This window comes from Mustela putorius, unplaced genomic scaffold (assembly GCF_011764305.1).
Source record: "Mustela putorius furo isolate JIRA1106 unplaced genomic scaffold, ASM1176430v1.1 tig00003962_pilon_pilon_pilon, whole genome shotgun sequence".
In the NCBI taxonomy this organism is placed as follows: Eukaryota; Metazoa; Chordata; class Mammalia; order Carnivora; family Mustelidae; genus Mustela; species Mustela putorius.
In genome coordinates, this window is record NW_025422106.1 from 1,930,965 (window position 1) to 1,942,749 (window position 11,785).

The window sequence follows — 11,785 nt, forward strand, 5'->3', positions numbered from 1 at the left end:
ACACTTTATATATCTCCTTTTGTAGGTCTGAAGCATTTAAAATGATAAAAGCCCATTTAAGCTGGATGGGCTGTTTTGGGAAAGCAACATGAATGATTCAGCTCCAGTAACATTTTTAACTAACCCTTCCATACTACATTCCCATGTTATTTTATTCCTCCCCAGATCACTCTGATCACCCTGACAAGCATTAGGGTGCAGAGTTAAGTCATTTTAACTCTGCCAGTAGGCCACTTGCATCTTAGTAGTAGAAAGACTTGAGCAGTAGGGTGGGGAGGATCTGGTGGGCTGTATCTCACGTGTCAGAAAAGGACAGGAGCAGCAGAAGACCTGAGGCAAAGGTCTTCTTTGCGGCTAGCAGTCCTTTGTGTCAGCTACACACTGCTTGTGCTACAGATGACAAAGAGAATGCCTCTGTCCACTGCCACCCTGCAAATTACCGACTGGACGGCAACAGATCCGTGGGAGAAAATGGGTTACAAGCATTAGACTAGACAGGCCGTCAACACATTGATAAAACCATTGGCCACTTTTCAAATTCCTTGAAACCTAAAATATAAACCACGAAATAATGATGTCCTCACTCTCCCTTGTCCATAAACCCCATCTACTGATGTCCTAACACTTAAACATGTCCTTTTCTACAGTAACTCCCAAACTCGGATGTCCAAATGCCAGGTTTGATGGCCACAATTTACCTCTGCGCCTGCTACAGCACACAGTGCCAAGTCAGCCAGCCCGTGCCATTTCAACACGTCATAAGCCAGTGTCTGTTCATGTGCTGCAGGCACAAAAACCATGTGTTCATTTGTAGTTCCAATACACAGACATCTGTGCAGCAAGGTCAGATCCAAAACTCCATCATACACCAACTGAAGAACCTATGGTGGGAACTTCCGGGGAAAAGCCAAGAGACGTGGTCCAAGGTCTAAAACCTTGGAATGATTTTAGCAGGAAAAATGTGAAGGAATGAAAGATACAGGCTCAATGGACAAAGATTTAGGTTGAACTTAGGTGGCTCACTCCGAAAGATGCCAACCAACCACAACCACTTTGTGGCATAAGAGTTAAAAAGATCCACGGAGTATGGACCCAAAACCCAAGCCCACAGTCAGAACTTCCTCAACACACACCATAGAGTCATCTTGCTCTCGCCACGTTAGACTATTCTCAAAAACACTCCCTTAGACCTAAAGACCCGAGGAAACAGAGAAGGCTCTCTCATGTCTGCCGGGTCTGTCCATGACAGCAGGGCCCCAGACTAATGCCAAGGCAGCCTGCCTCTCTTTCCATCTTTTTTCCAAACAAATAGATAGGAAACCACTACAGAACTATTCTCCATTTTCCCACCTCACAATTACGAAGACTGCCAGGAATAATCTCAACTGTTAACTCTGAAAAAACAAACCTTGAGAAATGAACAAGGTACCCATTTCTGACCATGTGTGTATTATGTGATGATTTTAAAAGGTTAGATCAAATGCCATTTCTCAGCAAATACAAAGGAAGACAATCAGCTCAACATATGTGAAAAAGACAAGGGAACTTCACTGGTTTTCCTGAAATAGCAATTCTATATCACACCAAGGCCCACAGGCATCAAGCCCAGCTCTTTGAATTCCAACATATGTGTGTTACAAGGCCTAGCCCAGTTCTCCAGAAGAGAAACCTGATTAGTCGGTGGCCCACTTCTTCCTTCACTTGGAAAGGGTTCTCTAAGCTATCACACAGAAGACTTAAGACTTGGTATATCCAGGCAGGTCCATTTCCCAGACTCTAAAGCATCTGAAAAGAAGTAAAGGTTTGCTTCATGCTAAAACATGGAAACTATTAAGCCTTATAATACGACAGCAGGAGGTACTTTCCAGTGATAGCTGTGGGAAAGGTAGATGTGGAGAAGGGCAGAGAGAACCATACCCAGAGGTTACTGAAAAGCCCCAAATTATACAGCGAAGACTGCAGAGACCCGTAATTAATTCCAAACAACAATAAGGCAGGAGGCCATATACCTTCTGGCAAAAGACTGACATTTCTCACAGCCTCCAGGCCCCTACCAATAAAAAAAAGAGAACAACCTAAAATTCCAAACTCATCCTTCCTCCCAATGGGGTGCACTTAGGAGGTGCAGATCCATAGAAATCACAACTACCCTGGCCAGACTTACCAAGTTTCTCACAGCTGCGAGGCTGCCAACAAGACTGGCACATCGTAAGCTGTGGAAAAGCTAACAAGCAAATCTAGCAGCACCAAATCCTAAGCATTAAAAAAGAAATACCAGTTCAATCTTATTACTTCTCCAAGAACACAAAATATTCCATCTCAATTTCTCTTGTCTTCACTCTATTTCTACAAGGACAGGAACAAGATGAGAATCACTCCCATTTTACAGATGGGGAAAAAAAAAAGAGGAAGCATGAAGAAGACAAAATTGGCTACATTCCACAGACGCTGGAGTTGTAAGCAGAACCTAGATGTTCACGTTCTCTGTGCAACACGCTGCCTCCTAATAGCAGTCAACCAAACGTTCATACACAAATACCTAGCTCTTCTTCAATTCATCAGAGAAAGCCCTTGGACCAAAAAATGTAATTCTCCAGTGCCCTGAACTAAGCTTCTTTGCAGAGCTACATCCCAATTTGCTCTGCAGCAGAAATCTGTATTGTGCTTAGTGTGAGGGTTGGTAACAGAGCCGCCAATGACCATTAAATTCTGCTTCCAAAAGCAAAAAGCCATATAATGTTAAATGCCTTTTCCTCTTCCTAATCTATTAGACACAGCAGCTAATTTCACGCCACACCTCGTATTTGGCGTCTCTGGAATCTTAGACCAAGTCCTGGTCAATATGGAATAAAGGCAAGACGGACCACAAGAAAATTAGCAGTCTATCCTATGTCATTACCCATGGCTTCAATCCTGCCCTCCCCCTCCTCTGATGAACATTTCCTCTATACTGGGAAGTAGAGCATCGAATGCTGAGCCTACAACAAAAGGAAGCCACACAGTTTTTAAGACCTGAGCTCCCAGCGTAAGTTCACTTGGGAAGCAAAGGCAGAAACATAGGTCTACCTGAGGGGGCAACACACAGCAACCTACTGACTTCTTCAGGAAATATGGGTTGGGTCTGATCCCCAAGATGATGTTCTGGCCCAACTGTTCAGAAAGGGCAGCAAAGTCAAAACTGACCCCATACCTTTCTCTTGGGAGCACGCAAACTCCCCTGAAAGAAGTCCAAGGATGAGTGGTTCCCAGTGGAGGTCACACTTCTGGGTCATGTGGGAAGCTTTGTAGAAATTCAAACTCTTGGGCCCTCAGGCACACTCATCTCTTCCCAAAACTCCCCACGTGATTCTGGTACAAAGTAAAGTTCTCAAATCTATTGTCTACCCATTCTTCAGCCTTGGGTTGTGGTTGCCAGTGTGTCTCAAGAATCCATCATATGAGCGGCACCAAAACCAATTCCAATCTTTGTTCAGAACCCATTCGGCAGTGCAAACCACCAAGGCAGTTACCACAAGGGAAGTCTCACTTGACACAAACGTTGACAGCTTTTAAACTAGTATACAGACCTAACACTGTATGCCAGAGTGCCGTCCACCCTTCAGAAATGCAGAGAAAAAAAAACGACCTCTAAGTTTGGAATTTTCATCAGCTGGCCTAGAACCCACACACCCATGTCTATACCTCACACTTAGAACACTCACACCGGCTTGAGAGCAAACTATTTTCTATCCTCAGAGTCGATGGTCAGCACAGGCTTGAGATAAGCCAGGTTTATCTAAGAAACCAACCAGGCAAACATTAACATTTTGAATAGAGATGCCCAAACAATTGCTGGCCTACAGCCGCACAAGTGTGTCACATAATTTGTAGGCATAAGCATGAAAGGGGTGGGGAACACAGAGAGAATAATAAGCAAAACGGTTACAGGACCAACTTTTTGCCCCTAAGACCAAACATTTCCAGCAACCTCCTTACCAGAAGTAATGGTAGACCTACACCTTGGAAAACTTTATAAAAGCCAGACCAGGGTGGGGGTGGGAGGATGGTTTCAAATCCTCTCCCACCTGGGGGGCTGCTAACCAGCTGAGAAATGTCACCAGACTGAACTAAGAGTGAAAACTGTTCCCCCAAATAGCTCTGACCTAATGGGCGAAGTCACCACCTTTAGGCCTACGTCTCTATGCATCCTTATGAAAAGCACATCCTAAGAATTGTCAGAATCATGTTCGCAGCAGAATAAAAGGGATATGAAAGAAGAAAAGGGAAGTTCTGTCAGTCAGCGCCCCCCGCCAGTCTCACCTCCCCGCGTCCAGCTCCCGGCCCGCAGAGCCTCCCATGTCTGTCAGGCTCGCAGCAGAAGCAGCCAGCTCTCCAGAAGGCCTCTTGCCGGCTCCATCCCCGCCGCCAGAGCCGCCGTTACAGCTCTTCGTGCGAAAGAGGCGACTGAGGCGGATTTTGAGGGAGCCCTTCCGAGAAGGGCCCGCCAGTGGCCGGAGGGGTCCGGGAGGAGGCGGGGGCGGGGGCGGTTGCTGCGGCTCCCCTCTACCCAAGCGCCCTGGGGGGACCAAGTCCTGCATCGGGAAGGGCGCCGGGGGTAATTCGGGACCCGGGGGCTGCAGCAGAAGCCGGCCGCCCCCTCCTCCTCCGCGGCCCGGGCTGCTGAGCTCCTCTTCCGAGCAGCTGTTCGTCTCCAGGCTCTCGGCCTCCGACTCCAAGCCCTCCAGGACCAACAGCGCGTCGCTCGTTTCCGTGGGGTCCTCCCCGGCCTGCGGGGCGACAGCAGGCGGCTGGGGCTGCGGAGGGGGCGGCTGCGGGGGGCATGGGCACGGGCACGGGCAGCAACCCCCACCGACCGTCTTGACCCCCGGCCCCGCCGGCTGCCCGAGCCCCAGAGCCGCCAACTGCGCCTCCAGTCCAGCCGCCGGGCCCCAGGTCCGCTCGAGTGCCAACCCCGGCGGCAGGGCCTTGGGGTCCAGGGCACAGCGGTGCCGGGGACACAGCAGTTCCGAGGGTCCCGGCTCCGGGGCCGCCTCCGCGTCTTCCTCCTCCGGCGGCCGACCCACGTTGCGGAACACCATCAGCTGCGGCGGCCGGGAGCCCCGCGGGCCGGGCCGCGCGAGGAAGGGTGGCGGCGGGGGACCATGGCCCGGGGGCGGCGGCGGCGGGCCTGGCTCGGGGACCGCCTCTCCATAGCCTAGCAGGCGGCTCAGGACGCGGTACGAAGCGGCGGCCGCCGCCGCCTCGCCGTCCCGGAGCTCGGCCCCCTGCATCGGGGAGAGGGAGGGAGGGCGGGCGGCTGGGAGCCGGGCTGGGGTGGGGACTAGGCCGGGCCCCGCCGGAGCCCCGCCCGCCGCGGCCCCCGGAGCGACAGCGCTAACGGCCGCCGCGGCCTCTGCCTCATAGAGGGGGGCGGGGGGCGCGCGGAGCCCAGCGCGAGCCCAGGCCGCGCGCCGCCGCCGCCGCCGCCGAGGACCGCCCCCGGATGGCGTCACTTCCGGGAGGCCGTAACCACGCCCCCTCCCCGGGGCGTGCTCGCGCTGTCCTCCGCGGAGCGTGACGTCTAGTACAGCCTGGGCCGCTATTGGCGGTGGGCTGCTTCTAGCCTGGTCGTTGGTCCCCTGTCCCGACCCTCGCTTTTCACTTCCCGGGCGCTGAGGCCGAAGCCGCCCCTCCCCGGTGTGGTGGGGAGCGGCCCTGAAAAGCCTGGTTTGGTCCTGGCCGAGAGTGCCTGGCCTTGGGGGAGTATCTGGATATCTCGGCTGTGCCGCCTTCGATGTGTGACCTTGGCCAAGTCATTTCTTCATTGACTAACCGTATCCCCGCTGGCATCCAGTAAATGTCTGTGGAATGACACATGAATAATGTGTTCTAGAGTCAGCGGTGTGCTGATGAATGTTGGCTCTCTGGAAGCAGGGGGCATTGTATGCATATATATATATATATATATATACATATGTACATAAGTTTATTATGAATTTTACTGATGTAAAGGACACAATTTACAAATGATAACAATAGTACACAGTTGCAAATCCTATATAACCAATTGATCCTCAAGAATCCTTTTATTGGTTTTGGTCAAACTCTTGTGTGGGTAGCCAGCCTAAGGTTTCAATTAATCGAGGAATTGCCGCATGAATGTTGGTTGATGTTTTCCTCAACGTCAGTGTAAGAGGAAAGTGAAAAAAATAAAAGACAGTCTTAACTGTCAATTATGGGAGTGACTTGCTTGCTGAATCAAAACGGTTTCTCAGTCGGTTAAGCGTCTGCCTTCGGCTCAGGTCATGATCCCCAGGTCCTGGGATGGAGCCCACCTTGGGGCTCTTTGCTGGGCAGGTAGTCTGTTTCTCCCTATCCCTCTCCTGCCCCCTCCCCTACTTGTGTCCTTTCTCTCCTTCCCTCCCTCTCTCTTTCTCAAGTAAATGAATAAAATCTTTTTTTAAAAAAAAGAATGTTTCCTTAATTTTTGTACTATTCATGGTGTAATGGCTACAGGCATAACAATTAAATTTAAATCTGAATTACAAATTTTTCCTTCATCACTTTTTAAAATATAGATAATCAACAAAACAATAAATCAAGGGCCTGATTTGTAGCATTTGCTGATATCCATCGTGTAAATACTCCCACCATGGCTGATTTCAATCTTCAGAACACAGAGATACTGAACACAGAGTTAGAGATGAACAGTAGAGTACCCTTATGTAATAGTTTCATCATGCAGATAGAATAACAACCCCAGGAACACAGGTAAATAGTAATAGTAAAATTATTAGAAAGTGATGAGTTTTGAAAATTACCTTTATTACCTTTGTTTTAAACATAATTTAATTATAAGTGTACATAATTTAATTTCGAATAGTGGCTGTGTTTCACAACTGGCTTACAGAATTCCTGAAATTTTAACAGTTAGATTTCACAGTCCTGTATGAACCAGCTCCACAGCACCTTCATACCTCAGTTTTCTCATCTGCAAAATAGGAATCAGGATGGCTGCTTCATTTACTTGCAGACATGCTGTAAATCTCAAATTAGAGAAAGCTTGCTGTGTAGAGGATCATAGACTGGAGGGGAGGGAGACAACTGGACTGGAGATAGCAGGCAGGGAGATCAGTTAGGAAACCATTGAAATTGTACCCTGAGAGATGTCGAGAGATGCAACAGATAGGAGGAAGGATAAGCCAGCAGAACTTAGCAATTTTGTACCTGAGGGTGCATTGGAGTGAAGAGCTGGAGCCTGAGAGAGTTTTTGTGGGTTGTTTTTTTTTTTTAAGATTTTATTTATTTATTTGACAGAGAGCACAAGCAGGCAGAGCAGCCGACAGAGGGAGAGGGAGAAGTGGGCTCTCCTCTGAGCAGGGAGCCCGATGCGGACCTCGATCTGAGGACCCTGGGATCATGACCTGAGCCTAAAATAGCCACTTAACCGACTGAACCACCCAGTCACCCCCAGACAGAACTTTTTAAAACAGAAATTTTTCAGGGCGCGTGTCTGGCTCAGTCCAAAAAGCATGCAACTCTTTTTTTTTTTTTTTTTTTAAGATCCTATTTATTTATTTGACAGAGAGATCACAAGTAGGCAGAGAGGCAGGCAGAGAGGCGGGGAAGCAGGCTGAGCAGAGAGCCTGATGCGGGGCTCGATTTCAGGACTCTGAGACCATGACCCTAGCCAAAGGCAGAGATTTAACCCACTGAACCACCCAGGCGCCCCACGCATGTGACTCTTGATCACAGGGTCATGAGTTCAAGCCCTGCCTTGTGTGTAGAGATTACTTAAGACTAAAATTAACATTAAAAAATAACATGGAGGGGCGCCTGGGTGACTCAGTGGGTTAAAGCCCTGCCTCTGCTCAGGCCATGATCTCAGGGTCTAGGGATCGAGTCCCGCATCGGGCTCTCTGCCCGGCAGGGAGCCTGCGTCCTCCTCACTCTCTGCCTGCTTCTCTGCCTACTTGTGATCTCCGCTGTCAAGTAAATAAATAAAATCCTTTAAAAAAAAAAATAACATGGAAGTTTGTCTGTAACCGGTGATTATATCCCTCCGTAGTTTCCCATCGTTCTTTGGCTGAAGAGAAAACTCCTTAAGGAGGCCTGTGGGGTCCTGTGTGATCTGACCCCTGCTTCTGTCTGGCCTCAGCTCCCACCAGCCTTCAGTTTGTTCTCTCTCCCCTGCAGTTCCTCTAGCCCTGTATGAGACTCATACACATATGGCCATTACATAAGCTATTTCCTTTTCTTGAAAGGTTTTTTTCCCTTCTCTTTTAGCTTAGTAAACTCATATAAACCCCCAGGTTGAACTCACTCCTCACTACCTCAGGGAACTCTCCCTGCCTGGGTCCTTACTTCCTCCCCACCCAGTTCCCAGACCGTTGCTTTGTCACACTTCCGACATAGCTGTGATTTTTTCATCTCTCTGTGGGGTTATTTGATCAAAATCTTGTCTTCCCTACTGGGCTGTAAACTCCACAAGGGCAGGAGCCAGATCTGTTTTTCACCCATTATGGACTCCTCCCGTGCCACAGATGCTTCCTGCCACAGAGTGGACCACTGAAATAGAAGCGTGGGATGATTGTTCAACCTCATGCTTTGCAAGAGGCTCCTGATACAAATTCATGTCTAATTCTGCACAACAAACCATCTTTCCTTGCCCATGAAGAAACTGAAGCTCAGAGAGCTATTTACCTAAGGTCACACAATTCCAGAAGTGGAATTCAAAACCACCCACTCTCCTTCAGCTCCCTGGCAGGTGTCACTCAGAATTCTGGAGAAAAGAAGAGAAATTGCTACAGGATCACAGAACTCCAGAGGCTTAAGACAGCTCAAGATACCTGGCTGTCTCTGGAAAACCTCCCCCGCCCCAGAACAGGTTAATTAGCCTACGAATGAGAGGTCTGTAGCTCTGGAGCGCCCTCTGCTGTCCAGCTACTTTCTTGGCCTGGGAGGGACGCTCTGTCTACACCTGGTGTGGACCCCATCTAGGGTACCACCCCAGCACCAGAGCACACAGAGACATAGGGCAACACATCCAAGCTCTTTATTTTATTTTATTTTGTTTGTTTGTTTGTTTGTCTATTTATTTATTTATGTCTGCTTATTCATTCATTCATTCATTTATTCGTTTATTTATTTATTTATTTGTCAGAGAGACAATCTGAGAGGGAACACAAGCAAAGGGAGAAGGAGAAGCAGACTTCCTGCTGAGCAGGGAGCCCAACCCAGGGTTTGACAAGACACTGGGATCATGACCTGAACTGAAGGCAGACGCTTAATGACTGAGCCACCCAGGCACCCCAAGCTCTTTCTAAGGCAGGGCAAGGAATACTGCCTTTCTCCACTTCCTTAAATGTGAGGCCTAGAGCTCAGGTCCTGGGAAAAAGCTTGGAAAATTCAGCTTCAAGTAAAGGAAGTGTTATCTTTGTATGAATTGAATTTGTGTGTATTTGTTGAATGGGTCTTGCGTCTACACATATCTCTTTCACTGAGGCCCATCTAGGTGGTCCCTGAAGTGGTAGGACCCTAGTTTCAAAGGTTTGGGAAGAGAAACCCAGAGAACTGAAGTCGCTCCTGAGATCACTAGGTCGTTCAGTGGTGGGCTAGGCCTCGGGGCTGCAGTGATAAGGGAGACAGGGACCATCCTTGCCCCTCTAGAGCTTTCCAGCTACTCTGAGTCCTACTCACACCATTCCCTGGATGGACGACCAAGAGTAAATAATCTAGTATCTTTGAACCTGTGTTCTATTGGCAAAAATGGTTCACTAATAATTCCCCCCAGGGGCTTTTGTGGGGGTTAAATGAAAGCTTACACAGAAATGCGAAAACACAACACAAATGTTAGTAGTTATTATTATGAAAAGCTTCTTGGGGGATCAAAACAATTATTATTATTATGTCTTCATACAGTGTGTTCGTGACCCTCCACTAACAGTAACCAGTAAGACCCAGAGCTTGGAATGGGTGTCTTTTCCCCTCCATCCCTCTCTCTTAGCACACGGAATCACAATGGCTGAGGAGAGAGCTATGCATGCGTCCTACAGGTCTGACTCCACTCACAAGCAGCTTCATGGCTTTGAGAAGGTCAACGATGCCCACCCGCAGCTTTAGTCTTATTTTCCTTCTCTATCAGAGAAAGGTCTGAGCTAGAGGCCCTTCCAGTTCTGCCATCATAGGTGTTCTGCTGGGGGGGTGTCCTCAAGCCCCTCCTCTCCCTCCCACTCTGATGTTCTCACTTAGGATCCAATGCAGAACTGTTTGCAGAGCCCACCAGTAAAGCAAAGGGAGTTTCTAGAAATCATCACCCATCCCTTGCTGCATACACTCCGTGCTCTGGGACATCAAAGGTTTAAGGGAGTGGGCAGAGCGAGAGAGAACGAAGCCAAGAGACAGCTTATGTATGTGGGGCCAGATCTCTGGGAGTGGGATAGTGGAGAGCACAAGAGTGATGGAAGATGGCAGGAGAGGAAGGCGGGAGGTTTGTTCTATGGCTACCTGCATGAATCCACACCCTTCTGGGGCTCCTGGGTGGCTAAGTCAGTTAAGCATCTGCCTTTGGCTTGGGTTGTGATCCTGGGGTCCCGGGATCAAGTCCTGGGATCGACCCCTGTGTCAGGCTCCCTGCTTGGCAGGGAGTCTGCTTCTCTCTGTGCCTCTGCCCTGACCTGCCTCTTGTACCTCCCTCTCTCTCTGTCTCCAATGATAAATGGAATCTTAAAAAAAAAAAGAAAAAGAAAAAAAAGAATACACCCTCTGGATCCAAGGCAGTACTAACTCAATAAAGAGAGACGGGATTTAGGATGACAAAATGAAGGTGTGTGAAGCAGAAGCAAAATTTTGTTCACTCTCTTCTCCCTGTCCTCATTACACACAAGCGCCCGTGCGTACACGCAAATACACACACATACATACACCCCATTGGCTGGGGTTGTTACCTCTGTGGTGCTGGAGAAGAGAGGCTCCCCTGAGTGGAAGGTGAAGACCTGCTGAGGTCATGAATGACATGGGGGGTGGGGAACTTTTAAACTCTCTGGGCCTCGATTCACTCTTTGGTAACTAGTCTTGAATAACAGGGTCATGGGAGTTTGATGGGGGCCAGTGTGGAGAGTCAGAGCTCTGGGCTTGAGTCTCAACTTAAAGTGAGCTATGTGATCTCAGGTGAGTCTCTGAGCCTCAGTGTCTGCATCTGTGAAATGGGGATAATACTGACCTCCCATACATGCTTGTGGGGAAGATCCGTTGAGATAAAGCACACAAGAAGCTCTTGATAAACTGCCACAGTTTGCTCAGAGATTGGCTGTGGTTATATTAGGCTCTCTTCCCCCACCTCACCACCCCCAATCTCAAATTCAAGTTCGGAAGCACCGTGTCAGGGGGGTACAGGCAGCCAGAGCTGCCTGCCAGGAGCTGCAGCTTGGCCCTTTATCATGCCCGTCACTATTGCTGCCAGGAGGCTGAGTGGAGCAGAGGGGAGGAGAGAGGGGCACAAGCTCATCTGCGGTTGCTATGGCGCCCCATCCTGGATTTGCCCAGCTCTCCTAATGGAGCAAAGGGCAGAGGGAGGGAGGGAGGGAGAGTGCGACTGGTCTGGTCTCATTCTCTTCCCTCCCGTTCATCTCTCTCTCTGGAGCCAATGTGGGATGCCCAGTGGGGGAAGGGAGCCTAGATGCTGGATGAGAGGAGGAGGGAAGAGGGGTGGTGCCAGGATTAAGAGGGTTTGCAATGGGGGGTCACACTGAGAGAGGAGGGGCAGAGCCCTCATGCCTACATCCAGAAGCCAGCTGATGACGTTAGA

The 11,785-nt window shown here is 49.3% G+C and overlaps 1 protein-coding gene across 3 annotated transcripts in view; it reads right to left on the reverse strand.

Annotated features, from left to right (window-relative positions):
* Positions 1-5,472, reverse strand: part of SOCS7 (suppressor of cytokine signaling 7) — a 31,856-nt gene extending 26,384 nt beyond the window's left edge. For all 3 annotated transcript variants that reach the window (XM_045069941.1, XM_045069940.1, XM_004764889.3), the window contains exon 1: positions 4,300-5,472. In XM_045069941.1, coding sequence (XP_044925876.1) covers positions 4,300-5,270 — 971 coding nt within the window. In that variant the 5' untranslated portion in view covers positions 5,271-5,472. The remainder of the gene's footprint in view (positions 1-4,299) is intronic.
* Positions 5,473-11,785: the final 6,313 nt, after the last annotated feature.